Source organism: Oncorhynchus clarkii, chromosome 20, assembly GCF_045791955.1.
Source record: "Oncorhynchus clarkii lewisi isolate Uvic-CL-2024 chromosome 20, UVic_Ocla_1.0, whole genome shotgun sequence".
Classification (NCBI taxonomy): domain Eukaryota; kingdom Metazoa; phylum Chordata; class Actinopteri; order Salmoniformes; family Salmonidae; genus Oncorhynchus; species Oncorhynchus clarkii.
This window is the reverse complement of record NC_092166.1, coordinates 55,704,888-55,724,477: the sequence shown is the minus strand read 5'-3', so window position 1 is coordinate 55,724,477 and position 19,590 is coordinate 55,704,888. Positions and strand designations below refer to the sequence as shown.

Genomic DNA, 19,590 nt, shown 5'->3' with positions numbered 1-19,590 from the left:
ATCCATAATTACCTCCACGAAGCCTACAGATTGGGTGTCGCAAAATAACAGCAAGCCTTCAGGTCATGTCCATAGTTTAGTAGGCCTTACGATTTCATATTCTATGGGAACTTGACTTTGAACGGTCTTCTCAAACTTTCCTCATCATGAAACATAACTCTGAAACATCCAGACGTATCAGGGCGACTGATCTTTATCGATTATGTGGTCTACTTCTGTCTATGCCTAGGATGATGGAAAGGGCTCGCTATCGCCATCTCTAGGCATGGTAGTCACAAGCACCGACAAGATTAAGCTATTAATGAAGTGGGCTCATAGAGAATGATAGAGGCTTCTAGTGGCCAAAGGGCAGTATTAACATAGGGAGCGCCATTGAGGGTTTCCACCATTGTAATGAAGTAAACTGGGTGGGCCTTCCAACTAAGAGGCCAGGGTTCCGGCCTAAAAACACAGTTTCAACTACAGTTTTGCGTCGGTACTGCAGTTTAACTGACGCCCGGCCCAGAAAGGCAATTTCTATAGACGGCCACATAGAGAAGTCCAATTTGAACATTTCTAATAAGACACTTTACTCATCACCTTTGTGCACAAAACATCCATTCAATTATTATAATAACTGTCGCTGAGGCCAATTTTTCCCCCCAACACTCACAGCCGAAGATAGTAACATTTTATATTCCTCCAATGTCGGCCATGTTTTTGGAAGACGTGATGACGTTGTCGCTGCTCGCGCTGCTCACCGAATGCTAGTGCACATGTCATTTTGGTCCGTATAAACCGAATGCAACCCAGATAGAGAAGGTCCATAAATTGGCTTATGAGAAGATTTAGTAGATTACCTTGAAAACAACAGTCGACATCTTCGGCGCAGTCTCCAGTTCGTATTATACCTCAATGCGTCCAACTTCATTGGGTGATCCCCCTCTGGTGACCCTGTTGAAATCATGTCCAACCGAGTCATCAGGAGGGAACAGTCAATTTTGAAGAAGAAAATTGACTACTTCAAAATAGAGATTGCATTAATGGCGTGGCCGATGTGGTCACAGACGCTATAATGGCACAGGTACAAAGATGGCTTCTCTATCTATCTCTATAAGTGGGCCCCGGATTATAGACAGAATCCAATTTACAACATTTTGACCCTATACAAATGATCAGGTAATAGCCTGGCAAGTTTATATTTTATAAAAGGTGCCATATAACCAATGCTCATTCTAAACGGTGCACGTGCGCGGCCGTGCACTTCCTCCAGGACTGCGCCACAGAAGAAATGCCATGCCGCGCAGGGGCAAGATATTGAACTTCACTGAGTTCGCCCCATTAGTTTGCACTATCAACGTTTTTCAGGGATCGAATCAACATTATATCAGCCCCTTTTCAATGCAACAAACCAACACAAATCTAACTTTGCAAGACTGACTCTGTGATTTTGTTGTAGGTAGAGCCAGAGCTCAACAGAGTAGAATTCTATTGGCCGGGGCAGAGCACCAGCGGTCTTTCAATCGCCCATAAGTGAATCCACTTTTCAGATCAGATCAGAGCCTTGCATGTGCACATTTGCTGATATTCTTTGCTATTTAGCAATTTATTAGCCCGGTTATTGATAAGTATAGGTCAGCAATGGGGAGTTACTGCTTCCTACAAGAGCACAAAACATGTAGGCTACATTTCAAGATGTATTTGAAAAGCCAGTCAGGTAAAAAGATTCTAGCTGTGTTCGAATACCCATACTAACATACTGTGTACTACATACAAATTAGTATATACTACATACTATTAGTTCATTTTAGTATACTGTAAACTAAATGTATCGTTTCAGTTGAGCTTACTAGAAATTTGCCTGTCTACCGGAAGATGATGCTGTTGCTATGCAACCTCTTGCTAGCTTGTTAGCATAACAAATGACTAGCTAAACATGTTATGATTTTGGGTGTGTTTGTCAATTCAATCTGGAGTTCCAGAGTACGCTCTGGACGTTTGTAAATCCAGAACGTTGACAGATTGTCCATTCCTAAATTCAGAGAGCACACTGGATGCTCTGGCCGAGGAGTAGGGTTGATCCTGTAGTCTATCACAGTGCCATCCGTTTTGTCACCAAAGCCCCACATACTACCCACCACTGCGACCTGTTTGCCCTCGTTGGCTGGCCCTCGCTTCATATTCGACGCCAAACCCAATGGCTCCAGGTCATCTATAAGTCTTTGCTAGGTAAAGCCCCGCCTTATCTCAGCTCACTGGTCACCATAGCAGCACTCACCCGTAGCACGGGACCAGCAGGTACTGGTCACCCCCAAAGCCAACTCCTCTTTGGCCACCTTTCCTTCCAGTTCTCTGCTGCCAATGACTGGAACAAATTGCAAAAATCACTGAAGCTGGAGACTTAATTTTAAGCATCAGCTTACCAATCATTGCACCTGTACATAGCCCATCTGTAAATGGCCCACCCAACTACCTCATCCCCATGTTGTTATTATTATTTATTTTTTGCTCCTTTGCACCACAGTATATCTACTTGCACATTCATCTTCTGCACATTTATCACTCCAGTGTTTAATTGTTAAATTGTAATTATTTTTCTACTATGGCCTATTTATTGCCTTACGTCCCTAATCTTACTACATTTGCACACACTGTATATAGACTTTTCAACTGTGTATTAATTGTACGTTTGTTTATCCCATATGTAACTCTGTGTTGTTTGTGTCGCACTGCTTTACTTTATCTTGGCCAGGTCGCAGTTGTAAATGAGAACTTGTTCTCAACTGGCCTACCTGGTTAAATAAAGGTGAAATAAAAGTAAAATAAATAAAAAATCTGAGCGTTCAACGATAGTCAAGCACCCAAGCTAACTGGCTAACTTTGGCTAGCAACTTCCAGACACAAACGAGAGAAATCCTCACTCTGACCATTTTACTCGCCCTAGCAGATCTGGTTAGGCTGTTTTCATGTTATCCAGAGGGTTGGTGACTGTAACTGTGCTGCTGGCAATAATTTAATTACGCCTTTTTTTTGCCAATGTTTACACCGGCCATATTCAACGGGTGTTGAGCGTTTGTAAATTCATCAGTTATTCTGCGCGAATATGCTCTGAAATCTGAATAGATTAACAATGTCCATTGAAACACACAACGATTATACCATTTAGCTAAGAATGATGTGAATAATGAAGTCAATAAACGTTGGGTAGTTAGTTAGATAGCAGATAGCTAGTTATCTATCGTATGTTAACTAACACACCGGTACATACCCAAGTAGCACAAAATGTTCCTGGAACCTAAACCAATGTTGGACTTAGGTTGGGAAAGGTTGTATATTGGTGTTGCAAAACCAAACGTTGTACCAACGTTCTCTCAACATTCCCAAATAGGTACTGTTTGGCACGTATGAAATGGAACTCTTGGCCAACATTTATAAACGTTGTCAGTAGTTTTCAAAATAAACGTTTAAAAATTAATGTATTTGAAACTTAGTCCAACGTCAACATAGCCAATAGGTAGGGATTTGGTACTGTTTGACACGTACGAAAGGGAACTCTTGGCCAACGTTTATAAACATTGTCACTAGGTTTCAAAATGAACTTTTGCTTGCACTCCCATAGCCATAAAAACGCACAGTTCCATCAACTTGTCTGCGGAATGCTGATATGCGCGACCACTTGAGTGCAGACAAGACGCTCTTTTCTTACTGCCCCTTAAGTGAATTCACTGCAGTAACGTCGTCGGGTCACTTGGTAATTTGTATATGTGATAACATGTAACATTAGCTTTTCATTATGCAATCAGTGTTGGTGTTAAATTATTAAACAAATGAATGCCTGGAGTTAGCTAGCTAACGTTAAGTTTGTTAACGTTTTAGTAAAAGGTAAACTAGGTTAATTAACACTAACTTTACCGTTATGCTAGTTAACCAGCCAGCTGACCAGCCGTAACATTACGTTACCCCCTTGCCTTGTGTTCTTCGGATCATAATTCTCCTTTTGCCAAGTAAATTACTGCTGCTTCGGATTTCTCAAGCCGAGCCCAGGGTGTGTTCGCTGACACAGATGTTTCAAAGTAACATAGACCAAGTCAACTTGCATTGAAATACAAATAAATGTTACTAGTCCAATGATGAGTTTTAACACTCAGTTGCTTTGTTTCAGACCATAGCACCGGAAATAATAGAGAGACAGAAGTCCAAGAAACAGAAGGAGCACAAGCATGGAGTCCAGGGAAATAGTAATGTAATTAGTTGCTTATCCAATTATAGTTCATCAATAGTTAGTAATTAACAGTTTTATTGTATTTTGTATTTCCTTATTGGTTAAATAAATAAAAGGTTATGTATTATAGTCCCTTTTCAGTCATGTAAATAGTTATCAATCCAATCATAGTTAATCAAGAGTTAGTAATTAACAGTTTTATATTGTATTTTGTATTTCCTTGTTGGTAAAAAAAAAAAAAACTATATAGCTGAAATTTCCTGTCTTTATTAGTTGAATCATTCATCGCATATAACACCTATTACCATCGTTAACCAACGTTTGTTAAACATTGGTGAACGTTGATGGACGTTTGAAACCCAACCAAACGAACGTTGTAAAATCACCATTATAAATTACACTAATACCAACGTTTACCAAATGTTGATGACACCTATGACAAACGTTTACAAAATGTAATCTGTCCCCTACACTTTAACCAAAACCGAACATTTATCTGAATGCAATTCAGAATGTTTAGACAACGAATCCAACACCTTAAAAAAACGTTTATAAAATCTGTTTTTGCTACCTGGGTACTGCTATAATGCTATGCGGTTCGTAACGTTACTTATTTATTACATTGCTCAACATTTCGTTAAAATGTATCATTATTAGTTAGAGCAACGAATTTTTATCCGCTCTCTGCGACATTTTCTTCAAATCTGAAAACGTTGTGAAGCCACGCCCATTTATGAAGAATTGCATTATGGGCTCTAAAAGTACGGAAAAAGTGTCCACTGTATGTACACTTCGTATTTTGGCGAATTTAGTACGACATCCGCGAAATGTTGGCATACTAACTATATCCATACTATGACCAATAAGCATACTATATACTCCCATCACGTCACAAATAGTACCGTTAGTGTATTTTATGAATATTCAAACACAGCTTCTGTCTTAAAGGGGCACTGTCGTATTTTGAGACAGGCTTGAATGTGTAAATAAGCCAATATGTAGAGGGGTCTAATTCTCTGTATGGTAATAATAATTAATTGTATTTTGTAAAGTGGTTTCTTGCATCATACAACACAATACCGTACAATGTACAGTCATCTACTTGGCCCATGGTGTTACAGACCAAGTTTTAAAAAAGTATGAATAATTGTCAAGCCCATGCAATGTACTGTACACCACTTATAGGCTACTGAAGGCTATTTCATATAAATCAAAAGTTATGTCCATGTGAAAATGTTATGGGATTTGCGCCATTAGTTTTGTTGGTAGGCCTACATTATGCTCAAATAGCCGCAATAGCCCATTGACTACTGTCTTAAACTGTATGGGTACAGCCTCAGTGTTCACTGACGAGCAGAGGAAGTTGCACAAAATTCTCACAATGCTCAAATTTCCGCTCACAATATCTAAAATTGGCTCAGTTCGCCCCAAAATTTGAGGGAACATTGCGTGTAACCTCTACAGTATATAGCAACGATAATGGGTTATGTTTCCTCTGTTATTATGAACTACATTTTTGTCCAATAGGCCTAGATGAATGCTCCCCTTTTCTTCTCCCAGTAAAATACTAATTTGTTTGAAGATTAGGCTAATTTGTGAAAATGAAACAAATCAGTTTGAAGAATACAGTGATGTTTTAATTATTCTTTGCTAAAAGCAGTGGCTTATTAGCCTGCTCTATCATGAATAATCAAATCATCATCACAAAATAATGTTTCAGACTCTTGATCCGTTTTAATCCAATAGGAAAGGAATACATTTTCTCAAATCAATTGTTTGTCTTGGCCTATTCAAATTCATATTTTGGGATTAAATCGAGTAGAGTTTGACAATTTACGGTTAAATCATTTGTTCATTGGAATGCGTTTGTTTTATTAGATCTACTTTACTCGACGCGCCGCCCAAGTTAATGATTTCTTACAAGCGTGTGCCTCTCCTTTCAATTTGGCTCGTGCGTCCGGTTTGAGTCTTATGTCGTCGATGGCAAACACTGAAAAGAAAAAAATGCCCGTTATACCCTCCACCTTTAATCCAGTCAGTGAAATTTGGTCTCGTTTCTTCTTGTCTTGCTCTGACAGGCATGCATGCACCCCAATTTACCCTCGTGACGGGGGGGCTCTAATCTACCCATCCGGCAGGGTTTGATCGCAGGCCCGTGTCCTCGGTTCAATGAGACGCTTCATTAATTTTAATATGCGGAGTGTGCCAACAACTGTCAGGACCTCCTAGGCCTATACCCAACCTCACCACGTGTTACTGAAGCTCTCCAACTTGCAGACCAGTCTTCAATATATGTGTAGCCTGTTATTGGTTTATATGCGTTTTTTTTTTTGGAGAGGCTGTGGTATGAAACGCGTTACCGCAGTTACAATGTGCGCGGAGAAGACGGGTCACATCTCTTTACTGGACACGGGTAAACGGATTAGTTTAAGCACTGCGTATGTGGCAAGTCAATTAGCCTGCTGTTAATGTCGCCTTTTAGACACATTTATGTATCATTATTTCACCCAAGGTTTTCCTCTCTTCTGTGAGCGTGAGGCTAGACCCTTGATTTCAAATATCAGGCCTGCAAATCACTTTGTGAAGATGTTGTAGTGTTTGTAGTCAGGATATCTCATAAAGGCCTATATTATTTGATTACAATTTATATTATTCCATGGTTGCAATGATCAAAAAGGTATGTTTTAATTCAGTTATGTTTTGCAGAAATAACAAGACATTCATAGCCTATGCTCTGCCATTAGCCTTAATCTGAATAAAATAATGAATAGACAACGAGCTCTAAAAGTGGCCTGATCACACGCCTCCCCAGAGCCAAGCCCCGTGCACTCAGTAATCACTCAGATGGACCTAATCCACTTTTGATGAACTTGGTTAATAGACTTCCTGCTGACATTATCAAAGGGATCCAACTCTATTCATTACGTGCACACGACCCTCGCCACGCCCATAGCATCCTCACAAGCTCTGGCGTTTGTCAATAAATGCTCCCCTTCACACCCAAAACTTTAAGGGACGGGTCTAGAAGTTCAGTTACACGTCTGCACCGTTGAATCTACACCCTGCTCAGGACAATGCCACGCCGCAAAAGTCTCTTTGTGCCATTTATCTCCAGAGACGCAGACACTGGTGCGGATTTGAAAGTGCAAGCGCGTCGTATAGACGGTCCACATGGAGCTCTTGTGCAGACCAGTTGGATAGAAGAGAGGGCAGAGCGCAGGGGAAAGTGTGACCCGTGCGCTATTGTGGAGCTCAGATTACCAGGGCTCAGATACATTGAGCAGGACCGGAGCACCATCGATAGAGCGCAAAGGCGTCGGCGTATGGCTGCAAACTCCCGCGAGAGGAGGAGGATGCTCGGGCTCAATGTCGCATTCGACCGCCTCAGGAGCGTCATCCCCAACCTGGAGAGCGACAAGAAGCTGTCCAAGTCAGAGACTCTTCAGATGGCGCAGATATACATATCGACGCTCAGCGAGTTGTTGCAGGACAGGCCCTGCGGCACGGATTTCAGCACCACTGAACTTGAGAGCACCGAGCTAGTGCGCACCGCCCCAACTGGCATGTCAACAGTGAACGATACAGCAGAAGACTCAACTGTTGAGCTACCTGGGCCAGGTGCATACGATACCGCATGTAGAGACAGTGGGAACGTGATGCGTGCGCCCTGCGAAGACCAGAAGGCAGAGCTTAGAGGGTTTATGAACCTGTGGGAGAGAACTAGTGGCACAAAATAACTGGTTTTATTTGTTTGTGCTTCGTAATTGTTTATTTTCTTTTCATAAAAAACATGTTGATTCGTGTTTGATACCCTATGTAGATTATCTGGCTCAAGTAAAAAAAACATTTTAACAATTTGGCATCTGACTTTTTCTCCCCCTCACAGTTCGGTCTACTTTTGCACGTCTGAAAGTTATAGGGGCAGTTTATGCTGCATAAAAGAGCAATCAATATATTATTCCAAAACATGACACAAAAGTATCAGACACAGATGTACTGAAAGTAGCAATTTTTATTCAAGTTAAAATTATATACAAGTAACCAAAGACATTCTTGAAATTGGTACAAAGAGCATGTTCCTGCATTTGGCTTTTTACACCTTTTTAAATCTGTCTTTCAAATAACACAACTGAAAATGATGTATAAAATAAATTGGATTGGATTCAGAAAAGTAGTCTACCATTTCTAAATTTCCAATAGGCAATATTTACAAAAGTATTTACATTGTTCCATCCATTTCCAGATTTGTGAATAAAGCTCTTGTAAACTTCAGAAGTGTTAATTAAGCTAAAAAAAACTAAACAAAAAAACGACTGGTGTGGCTCCCGACTACAGCGTACATCAGATTGAAATACAAGAGGCTTAACAGCTTAGAAAGTATTGATGAGGGTGTGTGCATGGAGATGGCTGAAGCTTTCATGCCTGCATGGCTGTGGGTGTGCGTGCGCGTCTTTAGAAGAGAAACAAAAACATGTCGGAAATATACAAAGGGGAACGAACGCAACTTTAGGAAATAAAATGGGGAAACTTCATCTCCCCAATTCTGTACATCTTAACCCCGAACAGCCCCACGACCGACTAACCTCCGCATTCAAGCTGGGATAAGAGGATTTTACAGGAGAAAACAGCATATACCCAATGAATTAGCTGACAACGTCATGCAGCCCATAGCAGTCCCAATCAAGCCTGAGTTGAACAAAACTGAGAACACTGGCTATTAAACAGGTTGGTTATATAATGGGCATCACATTATGAAACTCAGAACTGAGTGAGTATGGATACAGCAACCGTTAAACCGAGAGGCTCAGTTCATGAACAACAGCGCTCTTATCAATTCAAGTGCTTAAATTAAAAAGCAAAAAATATATACTGTATCCTTTTAGTCCAGTTGATTTTTTGGAGAAAAGAAAAGAAATAATAAAAAGATAAAAAAGAAAAAAAGAAATTGAAGCATTGAAGAGAGGAAGAAGAATATAACTTAATGCCAGACTGGCATGTATTTATTCAGAAACAGAAAACCAACACTTGTGTGTTCTACAGCCTTTAACAGCTAGCTGAAGCACTGTGGTCATGCAGACCCAATAGTCTCTGCAGTACAAATTAAAGACAAACATCCATACTTTCCTGTTGGCCATAACCAATAATGATAGGGGGGCTACAGACAAAATTATGTAGTTCTCTCACGTTAGTGAAAACTACAGATGAGGACCATTTCAGGTTTGTCCTTGAAGAACTACAATCTCCGAAAGTATCGACTTGGACAGAGGTGAGGTGCTCACCAAACTAGCAATTCTCTCATCCTCGCCACTCCATGTACTTCGAAACAGAAAGAAAATCTATTTGTTCATTTCTAAAAACCTTTTTACACTCTCCACTCAAAGACAGAGGTTTTTAGAACACACACACACACACACACACAAAAAGGACAGTCGTGAAGGCAATAAAAGCGCTTCAGTGCAGTGGGGCCATTGGGCTCTGGGGGCTTTCAGCATTTCAAAGCGGGCTGAGAGCTTTTGCTTTGCGTTCCTATTCCAGTTGTGTGGGTCATTGCTGAATGCTTTCTATGGTTTCAGAGGAGGGGAGGGGGGGGTTCAGGCACACAGGCACTTTGATGACAAATCGGAAGTAAACAGAGGGAGGGAGGCAGGGAGAGAGACATCTTTTACAGCAGGCAGAAAAAACAATGGAGGATGTGGCAGATGTAGCAAGAAGGCAACATATCGATTTGGGATACAAGGAGTTTATATAAAATGTACAACCTGAATAGCACAATTGGGGGTATCGAATGAAGAAAAAGGGTCACAAACCCCGCCCAAAAAAATCTGCATTTAATGAATATCATTCTGAGAATCATAAATTACAATTTTGTGAGGGAACAGAAAAAATAAAATAAAAACAGTGTTTGGAACACAGAACGTCTAGAATATAAACGGAAGGTTGTCCTTATTTTATGTTATCGGCTCAGAGTTCTCCTGTTCCAAACAGACGTCACAATAGGAGCGGTGGAATGCTGAAACAGTGCTTCAGGCCTCGCGTGTTTGAAGGGAGGCCATCGCAGTATGTATAGTGAACGTGGTGTTGACGATGATGAAGATAGGTGGTTGTTATTAGCAGGCTGTGTGTGTGTGTCTGGACTTGGTCTCTGTGTGAGGCGAGCGAGCGGTCAGCCCCCAGTGTAGTCCCTCCCCACAGAGTCAGGCCTCTAACAGTGCTCCAGATAGTCAATGACCCGAGAGATGGACTTCTGCCCTGCGGTGCCCACATCACACTGTGGAGAGAGCGATGAGAGGGAGGGATAGAACGATAGAGCAAAGGTCAGTTACCACACACTCTCTCCACACAAATCCCTATTCAGATATAAGGCTACAGGGGCCAGACTGGGATATTAGTCATTAGCCTGTACAAGCTCAATGACACGAAGAGGCCACAATAAAAGACCTTAAAGCAGACACTTGTAAGGCAGACATTTTATATTTTAAAATGTGAGAGAACTTACAGTAAGATTCATGAAATTTAGGAACTTCTTGAGCATTTCTGTCATTATTGAGAAATCTCCTTTGGGCAGGTTTTCCCTCACAGTAGTCACATTCATCTGAAAGAGAAGACAAATGAATTAACACAGAATCCTTTGTTAGTTCTACTCACATTTCCAATCGCTGATGAAATAAACCACAACAGGCAGATGCATAATGTTGTGTCAGATCACAGTAATTCTAGTGATAAACAAATGTCCGTATCATCTCAGAGGGAAAACAAGCCGTCACTGTAATAACCATCAAATCCGAGGTTGACCGTGTGCAGTAGATTACATGCTGGGTGTCGACGAACGGTGGTGATGCATGTAGAATTGTCGGGGAATTTTAAATAAAATGATTTCCAAATGTTCTGTGGTCAGAGGCGCTAGGACGGCCGATCCACTGCTTTTAAGTACACTCAGCCGTCCATTGCGCTGGTGTTTCCTCTTGAAAGCAGTATTCAGGCAAGTTAAGGCTAAAACTTCTGAATTCATTTAATTGAAAACATATACAGTCCTATAGTGAAGCTAAACAGTTTTTGGTTTAATTTTAAAGGAGTGGGGCACCCTACTCCCCACATTTTTTGGTGTTTTATTAGGGAGGACAGTGGTAGAGAGTTAACGTAGGAGAGAGCGCTACAAGAGCCGAAATCGAATCCATGCTGGAAGCTGTATGTGTTTCATAGGCAGCTGCTTAGACCGCTAGACCAGGCAGGCCACAACCATTTTGTTTTACACGAAACAGAAGTCTGAGGTGTGACCTTCGAGTTAAAACACAGAGCCCCTGTCCAGATTAAAACTACAGCCTGGGATCGGTAGAGGTTTATCAGAGAGAGAGAGATAATGACCGTGGCACAATCAATCAAAACCTAACGGCCCATTGGGAGAGACCGTGAGAGAGAGTCCATTACTAGAGATGCACTAAGCTCTCAAGGCATCATTGAATCGCTAATAACAATCTTCAAAAGAGAAAAAGGCCATTAAAGCAGGGATAAAAATCAACTCCGCTTTTATTTTCCTCTCGACAGTGGGCCGTGAAACTTAAGACCGCAATTCTAAAGGAAAACATTGATGGTCCCTGAAAGGCTTTTAAAATGACGGATGTTCACTGCCGATGTTCGAACGAGGCGTCGCTGACGAGTGTCTTAAAGATGATGTGGGTATTTGAAGTTCAGGTTGGGCACATTGGAAAATAACAGAATATTCAGAAAGGTATACCTGAGGGCGACCTCAGCACTAGCCAAGTGCATCTGTATACAATGGATTCGTAAGTCTTCCCTACCTCTGGAAAAGAGCGTCTGCTAAATGACCAAAATGGTACGGAAAACGTAGCCTAAATCTAAGTGTCTAGTGAACAATCCCAAACTAGGTCCATGTCATCCATTATGTAATGATGGAACTGTTATTACAGAAAACTTTTTCGTTATATCTTTGATTCATCTCTTTTATTGCCTTCTGTTTTTGTGTTTTTTTTTTTACATATTTCTTAATCTTCTTCATTTGAATGACCTTTTGAAATGCACTTTATACAAAACCTTTGATTTGATTATTTAGAGAAGCCGTGGTGCTCAGAACGTCAGGAGAGTTGCCTTACCGGACTCCCCTGGCAGAGACAGCCCAGTAGCAGAGCAGTGTAGGAGGCCACGATGCTGTCCTCCATGTGCTTCCCAGCATGCTGCAGGGCTGCAGAGGGAGAAGAGAAAGAGTCGCCAATATTACTACAACATCCGATTCAGCAATGCCTCATTTTTAATCCAAAACATAGGTTCTACTCAAGTTACCTAATGTCAGTATGGATCTATTACATGTTTTGATTTATTTAGCCTTTATTTAACCAGGTAGGTCATTACCTTTGGTAAGGTCTAGCTCCTCGTTTTCCTCCTCTTTCTTGGCCTTCTCCTTCTCGCTGACTGCGTTGGTGTTGTTGTTCTCCGAGGCCACCCACTGGATCTCGCCACCAGACTCCTGCCACTCGCCGCTCTGGTCCAGCTTGGGTTTGGGCACGTCATTGATGAAGTCATCCGTCTCCGCCTCTGCCGCTATGGCCGCTTGCTCCCGCTGGAGGAAGAGCTGAGGGCGCAAAACGCATACGGTCAGAAAGGTTTGCGCTTGCATGTAATCAGTTCATCCACCCTTCCAGATCTATGCCTAAGAGAGATCGTATAACGCTCACTGAAAATGTACGCGGTCTCTACACAACCTGACCTATGAACACGCTCACACGCGCGCCCGGACACACACCACATCGGCTCTCTAACCCACCTGCACCAGGGCAGCGATGGCAGTGAGCGATCCTTCCGTCTTGAGCTCCTCTTTGTCAGCCACCAGGACAGAGTTGAAGGGAGCTCCTCCGTCCATCTCCATCTCCATCAGACAGTGGCGGTTCCTGGCACTGTACTCCACCAGGTTGATCAGCAGACCCAGACCCTGCATGGAGAACCATCGCACTTGAGACATACACACACATAGAGTACCATTCTCTAAGACCCAGACCCTGCAGACACCAGTTGTGTCCCAAATTACACCCTCTATGGGCCCAGGTCAAAAGTAGTGCACTTTAAAGGGAATAGAGTGCCATTTGGGAAGCAGAGACAATCCCACCTCAAAATGGACATACACTTCAATATCATCCCCTACACTTAGACCCTTATCTATCAACTAGGTCGAGTTGAAACCAAGTAAGTTCCTTACAGAGGAATGGTAATCGAACTGGGGACAAAAACAACACGAAAAAATCTAGGAAGTCAGGGCCCGTATTCATAAAGCGTCTCAGAGTTTGAGTGCTGATCTAGGATCAGTGACCTTTCAGATCACAATGAACACAATTACATGGACAGGAGAGACACTTTATAAATATGGGCCCTGGAAACCCATCTAACCAAAGCCATGGCTGCAATGTGATACATGGGTAATGATGATGCTCACCAGTACTCGGATGTCGAACCTCCTCTCCTGATGAAGGTACTGTGGGACGCGGAGCACACAGTTCAAAGCTGTCATGATCATGTCCTCCTGCTCGCCTGTCTTCGTGCTTCCCCACTCTACACACACAAGGGGTAGAACATACCAGTACTGCAATATTTTCTCCATAGCATAAATTAAAACATGAAGTAGACCAAACCCTTTGGTCCTTTAAAAACCTGCTGTTAGTAAAACATTGTGTTCCATAGCTTGGAAAATACATAAAATGTGAATCACGATGACAACGTTTGTTACATTAGAGCTGTTTTCCTAAAGAAGTTAAACCTGCTTTGTGTTAGGACTCCTTGCCATGAGGCTAACAAGTACAGCGATACTGGTATTGCCCCGACCCTAGTAAAACAAAGTTACGACGGGACCTCAACAGTTATGTGCATAACATTTTTGGGAAGCTGAATGTCTTTAGGTGTCATCTTAAAGCACTTCTATGAACGAGCGGCGAGTGCACAACGTAGTGTAGGTATTAGAGATTCTGGGTTCGAGTCCAGGCTCTGTCGCGACCGGGAGACCCATGGGGCGGTGCACAATTGGCCCAGCGTCGTCCGGGTTAGGGGATGGTTTGGCCAGCAGGGATATCCTTGTCCCAATGCGCACTAGCGACTCCTGTGGCGGGCCTGGCGCAGTGCACGCTGACACGGTCGCTAGGTGTTCCTCCGACACATTGGTGTGGCTGGCTTCCGGGTTAAGTGGGCATTGTGTCAAGAAGCAGTGCGGCTTGGTTGGGTTGTGTTTCGGAGGATGAACGGCTCTCGACTTTCACCTCTCCTGAGTCTGTATGGGAGTTGCAGCAATGAGACAATCGGATACCACGAAATTGAGAAAAAGGGATAAAAAAATAAAACCATTTAAAAAAAAAAGTGTAGGTATGCAAATTTACTCAATAACCATCATAATTTACAACCACCGCAGTGGCATTGACCCGGTCAGGACAATCTATATCCAGATGATACAGTGTGTGTGTGTAGCGCTCACCATTGTCATGGGTGAGGTTGAGCAGCACGCCGATGATGGCCTTCATGCAGTCCTCCACGGCCTTACCCACATTGCTGTGGCTGGCGTACGGCAGGGCGGTGCCCGCTGAGCACAGGGCACTGTTCACCCCAGTCTCCTGGCTGTAGCGCTGGATCATCTCCTCGCAGTGCCACAGGGCCCTGTCAACAACGCACAGGGGCAATGGGTTAGCAATGGGTTATAGCACGCCCGCATGCTTCCTATCTGAAACAGTTTGTGCATATGTTATAACGACATTGTGACATTTTTGTTTGTTTTGGTCTACGGCAAGGGTTTTTTCGCCTGTTCGTGTACACTTTTTCTCTCAAGGCAAGCCAAAAGGTCGGTAGCCGAAGTGCACGCCCCTTTATCGGTGATTGGTCAACAACAGTAAGGATTCTTCAAATAGGCATTTGTTGTCATTGAGCAAAAGACTAATTGTTAATTTCATTAACATATTTCACTTGAGAAATACTGCACCAAACATCCTAGAAGCAAAAGTGTGCGACTAAGAGCTCTCAAAAGAGTTGAGTTATCTTAGATCAATTCTGAATATTTTAAAGCTTGGCGTCTCAAGATAGACAAAATACTATTGCCGCTTTTTAAAATTTGTTTTTCAAGTTAAGTTTTTTTTAAAGGGAGTATATGCAAGCACACTCAATTGTTTAAAATGGCGACACCAATGAGTAATTAGTTTATGTATCAAGTCAAGCACAACATCAGTATTGAACTACAAGGTACTCGGCTATATAGCTAATTTCCATTTATGGTCCTTTATGCCAATATCTATTCAAGCTTGATAGTTTCTCATTTTGGCATTGAACTTATAGCCTGCCGATGTTGTGCTGGGAAAGAATAGTCTTCATATTTGATGGGAGGATCGTTTGATTGACAAAAGACTGGACAGAAAGTATATGGATGCGGGCTCTGGAAGGACTTCACACGGAATTAAAACACTAAACAGAGTGCGTCTGGAAAATACGCTTTTCAAAAAGTTCAAAAAGGGCAACAATTCTTCCTATGAGATTGTTGTATTGTTCAGAAACCGCGATCGTTTACATGGGGAAACAGGCCCGCAAAAGATACAAGAGCAATAACACGTCTCTAGTGTTTCTCTTCGCATATAGACACCATTAGTCAGACAGCATCCCAGCCAATACCTTTGAAAAAGGCAGTGTGCAGCGGGAGAGAACAGAGCGTAAATGTCACCTATAACAAAAAGGTTAGCAACAGCCGCGCACGCCGGCAGCATGGCTAACCAGAAGCAAAACAGCTTCATGCAAAATAGCAAAATAATGAGATTAGAGATAATGAGGGTCATTTATTATTAAGGCAGAGAGGAGAGCGGAGGAAGAGTTCATTCATTAGAGTGGGGAGGGGGGGAGCGGCGGTTGTTAATGAGGGCATCTGAGCTGCTGTGTGGCTCGACCCCTCTGATTTCTCTCCCCCCCCCGTAATTGAATTAGCGCAGCAGCGATCAATGCGGCTAGTGAATCCTCTGTGTAAAATCTGACAGCGGTTCTTTCTTTTACCCAGTCGGAGAGGCCTCCTGGCTGGGGGTGCAAGGGCAGTTCACCAAGGGTGAGGCAGGGGTTAGGAACCAGAGCAGGACGGTCAGGGTCCCGGCTGCAGTCAACGCACCCTGCCTGGGACGAGGCTAATTCAGTTAAGGACGGAAGAGTTTAAACAGATAAGTGGCTGTGGTGGAACGAGGCGGGTGGGGGACTGGGACGCTTGGAGGGTGGCTGACCCTTACAAGGGGAGAGAAATGGGGGTATTGATGGAGGGCTGATGGGTCCGAGCGGAGGCACAGAAGTGGCAGAGTTTGCTTTACAGAGGGGAACACGGACAGGGCGAGGGCGGATGCTGTGGTTGACATAGTGTTAAAAATGTGGAAACTACAGAGCCCTGATGGAAATGGGCATTTCCCCATGTTTCTCATAGGGCTCCATACAGAAACGTTTGTGGATGAATTATCCTTGCGATATAATCTGTCAGTGAGGAGTCATGTGCATTTCAATCAATATAAAAAGGCAAAGATCTATGTGAATTCTTGGATTGAGATGGAAAAAAGCGGTGTAAACTTAAGACATTTGAAGTAAGTAGAAAAGATAATGGAACTATTTTTTAAATAAAATCTTTGAGCACTAACAATCACCAAAATAAAAGCTAGACAGTCAAATCAATTAATTTAGCAATATATATTTTGTTATTATGTTTGTTTGAGCAAAAGAACACGCATTAAACATGGAAAAACACATAGGACATTTGCTTTAAAACTGCAAAACTCTCTCAACTCTATTAACGTGGGCCTCAAATTCTCTAAAAATGCAGGCAAGACGACAGGCTGACTGCGCACCCTGCCACAACGACCACCTACGCCCGTTTGATCTAGAAAAAAACCTGATGGCAGCAGTATTCTAAGTCTGCAGTTGTAAAGGCAGATAGGAGTCACTGGCTCCTGACGCAGTCAACTGTGGAGGGAGGGGAAATTCACCAAACTGATGCATTGAATCAGCACGGCTACCAATCAAACTCAATGCTGCCGTCTGGTGATACAGGTGTGTGTGTGTGTGTGTTCGTTCTCGCTCATACAGGACACTCACTTGGCTGAGGAGCAGATAAGCTGAGAGTCCTTATAAGCAATCAGGTAGCCCTGGTTCTCTGGGTTGTGAACAGTTACCTGCGCAAATCAACAAGACACAGAGGAAGTTAATTACACAGGGAATTCGATGTATTAACAGTTCCACCTCAAATCAAGAGCACACAGAGCCCCCTATAGGAGACTCACATTGGATTCACAGACTTGAGTTGATCAGTAATCTAACCTCGGCAACCTGCTATCTAAATATACACTGTACTCTGTCTGAAAGTGAAACAGAGCGCAACTGCAGGGTTCGAGGGGCATGGGCAGCTGTTACTAAGATCAACATTTCCCATCAATACTTTATAACTGATATTAAAGACACGCTTCAGAATTTTTGCGACTAGTTATTTGTTTATATTTTTTTACCTCCCGCTTTGGCCTGGATGAGTCAATGTGTAATTCATACATGCATAATCTATGAGCAGAATTACTGATTTACCTCAAATCAGCCACGAAATCCCTAGTTTGAAAGCGACTTTACTGGAAGCTGTACGGCGCCATTTTCTCTACATTTCCCCTCGTGGGACAGCCCCCTAGCAATTTGAGTTCCAGCCAATGAGAATCAGCCATTCGTCATTTGCGTGACAGCTCGCAAGCTGCACACAGCAGAGCATGAAAGAGAGCAATGCACATATCTGCACATGACGTAGTACGCAGTTTGAGGATCACTTTTGACACGGGCGCTACTTTCAGAACTACTGGCTAAAAAGTACACAATAGTACCGAAAATTATCTTTACATAAGTTATAGTAAGGGCTATAACTGGGGCTCCTGACCCTGATTATGAATTTTCATGTAATTTCAGCCTTCTAGTAGTCAGAAGTGTTGTCCAACACAGTAGTGTGTGTGTGTGTGTGTGTGTGTGTGTACACGTTTTCCTACCTCATCAGAACTACAATGTCTTAACATATCACCAGAATCTGGGCTGGGCGATATATCAAATTAATTTCAATTCATGTTTATGCACAATGTTTCAAATCTCCTTAACTCCTTCTGTGCTGTGTGCACCTTCCCACACAGACACCAAGCCCCCCCCCCCTGCCACTCACAACAACGAGACTAAAGATCACTTCTTCCTCCCAAACAAGAAGTTTCAAACTTGCTATTTGCATTTCACCCAAGCACGTTGAGACATTTCACTGTAATAGAGAAGTTATCCTTTTAAAGGGTATCGTTAGTCTCAACTCCCAAAAATGTACAACAGAGCAGACCATAACTAAGACAAGAGTATCTTTTTTCCCCATCTATTTAAAAAATAAAAATATTTTATTTTATAAACAATATAAAAACACATACAAAACGGCTACATCATACATATGTCAACTACATCACACCTGCCCAGCACCACCCCCCCTTTTTTATATCTAAATAACTCATTCGATTTTTCCATTGTGTTAATGATGGCGGATTGATTGATTACTACTTGTTGTTTTTTTTAGTATAAGAGTATCAATTAACATGATTGTGGAAAATGCATGATCGGTTTGCCGCACACGCCGTTGCAGTACCACTTACAGCTAGCAGCATTTTAGCCACAGACTTATGTGCTAAGCTATCCAGTCTGCGTTTTAGAAATGTGAAATGAGCATCAAAAGATTTGGCAACTCGTTCTCATTCTGAGAAGCAAAAGCATCTTCGGATCCAGGTAGATGTTCAAATCAAGTGGCCCATCTAAAACAAAATGAACAGGCTGCTGTTGTTCAAAACAGATGGAGACGGACAGGAGGGTGTATTCATAAAATATCAACTGTTCTAACTTGTTGGCAAACAAATAGACCTAATTTGGCTACACTGTAAATATAAAGATTATCTGGCTACTGACTAGCAGTGGGCTTGAGAGATTTGTTTATGAGACGTGTTAATGTTCTATAATGCCTGCAAACAGAAGTTAGTCATTATTAGTGGATGTGCATAGTTCTGGTTACATTTGTAATGAAAAGTGCATTTTCATATACAGACTTGAAAGCCAGATTAGTGATTATTGCCACAAAGCAGGTTCAAATGATTAAGTAGATGATTAGTGGGTCTTATGGTTAAAGGCTTATATTTTAGCCTAAGTAGAATTTTACAAGCCTTGAATTCATTATATTATTCCCAACTGTTTGAAATGCAGTGTATTGCTTCTGAAGCTAAGCAGGGTTGGTCCTGGTCAGTTCCTGGATGGGAAACCAGATGCTGCTGGAAGTGGTGTTGGAGGGCCAGTAGGAGGCACTCTTTCATCTGGTCTAAAAAAATATGCCAATGCCCCAGGGCAGTGAA

At 42.3% G+C, this 19,590-nt stretch overlaps 1 protein-coding gene across 2 annotated transcripts in view; it reads right to left on the bottom strand.

The window, feature by feature from the left end:
• Positions 1 to 8,195: 8,195 nt before the first annotated feature.
• Positions 8,196 to 19,590, bottom strand: part of LOC139376546 (wings apart-like protein homolog) — a 52,334-nt gene continuing 40,939 nt past the window's right edge. For both annotated transcript variants that reach the window (XM_071119265.1, XM_071119264.1), the window contains exons 13-20: positions 17,291 to 17,367; positions 14,667 to 14,845; positions 13,641 to 13,756; positions 12,978 to 13,142; positions 12,566 to 12,785; positions 12,310 to 12,398; positions 10,698 to 10,793; positions 8,196 to 10,469 (exon numbers count right to left, since the gene is read on the bottom strand). In XM_071119265.1, coding sequence (XP_070975366.1) covers positions 10,404 to 10,469; positions 10,698 to 10,793; positions 12,310 to 12,398; positions 12,566 to 12,785; positions 12,978 to 13,142; positions 13,641 to 13,756; positions 14,667 to 14,845; positions 17,291 to 17,367 — 1,008 coding nt within the window. In that variant the 3' untranslated portion in view covers positions 8,196 to 10,403. The remainder of the gene's footprint in view (positions 10,470 to 10,697; positions 10,794 to 12,309; positions 12,399 to 12,565; positions 12,786 to 12,977; positions 13,143 to 13,640; positions 13,757 to 14,666; positions 14,846 to 17,290; positions 17,368 to 19,590) is intronic.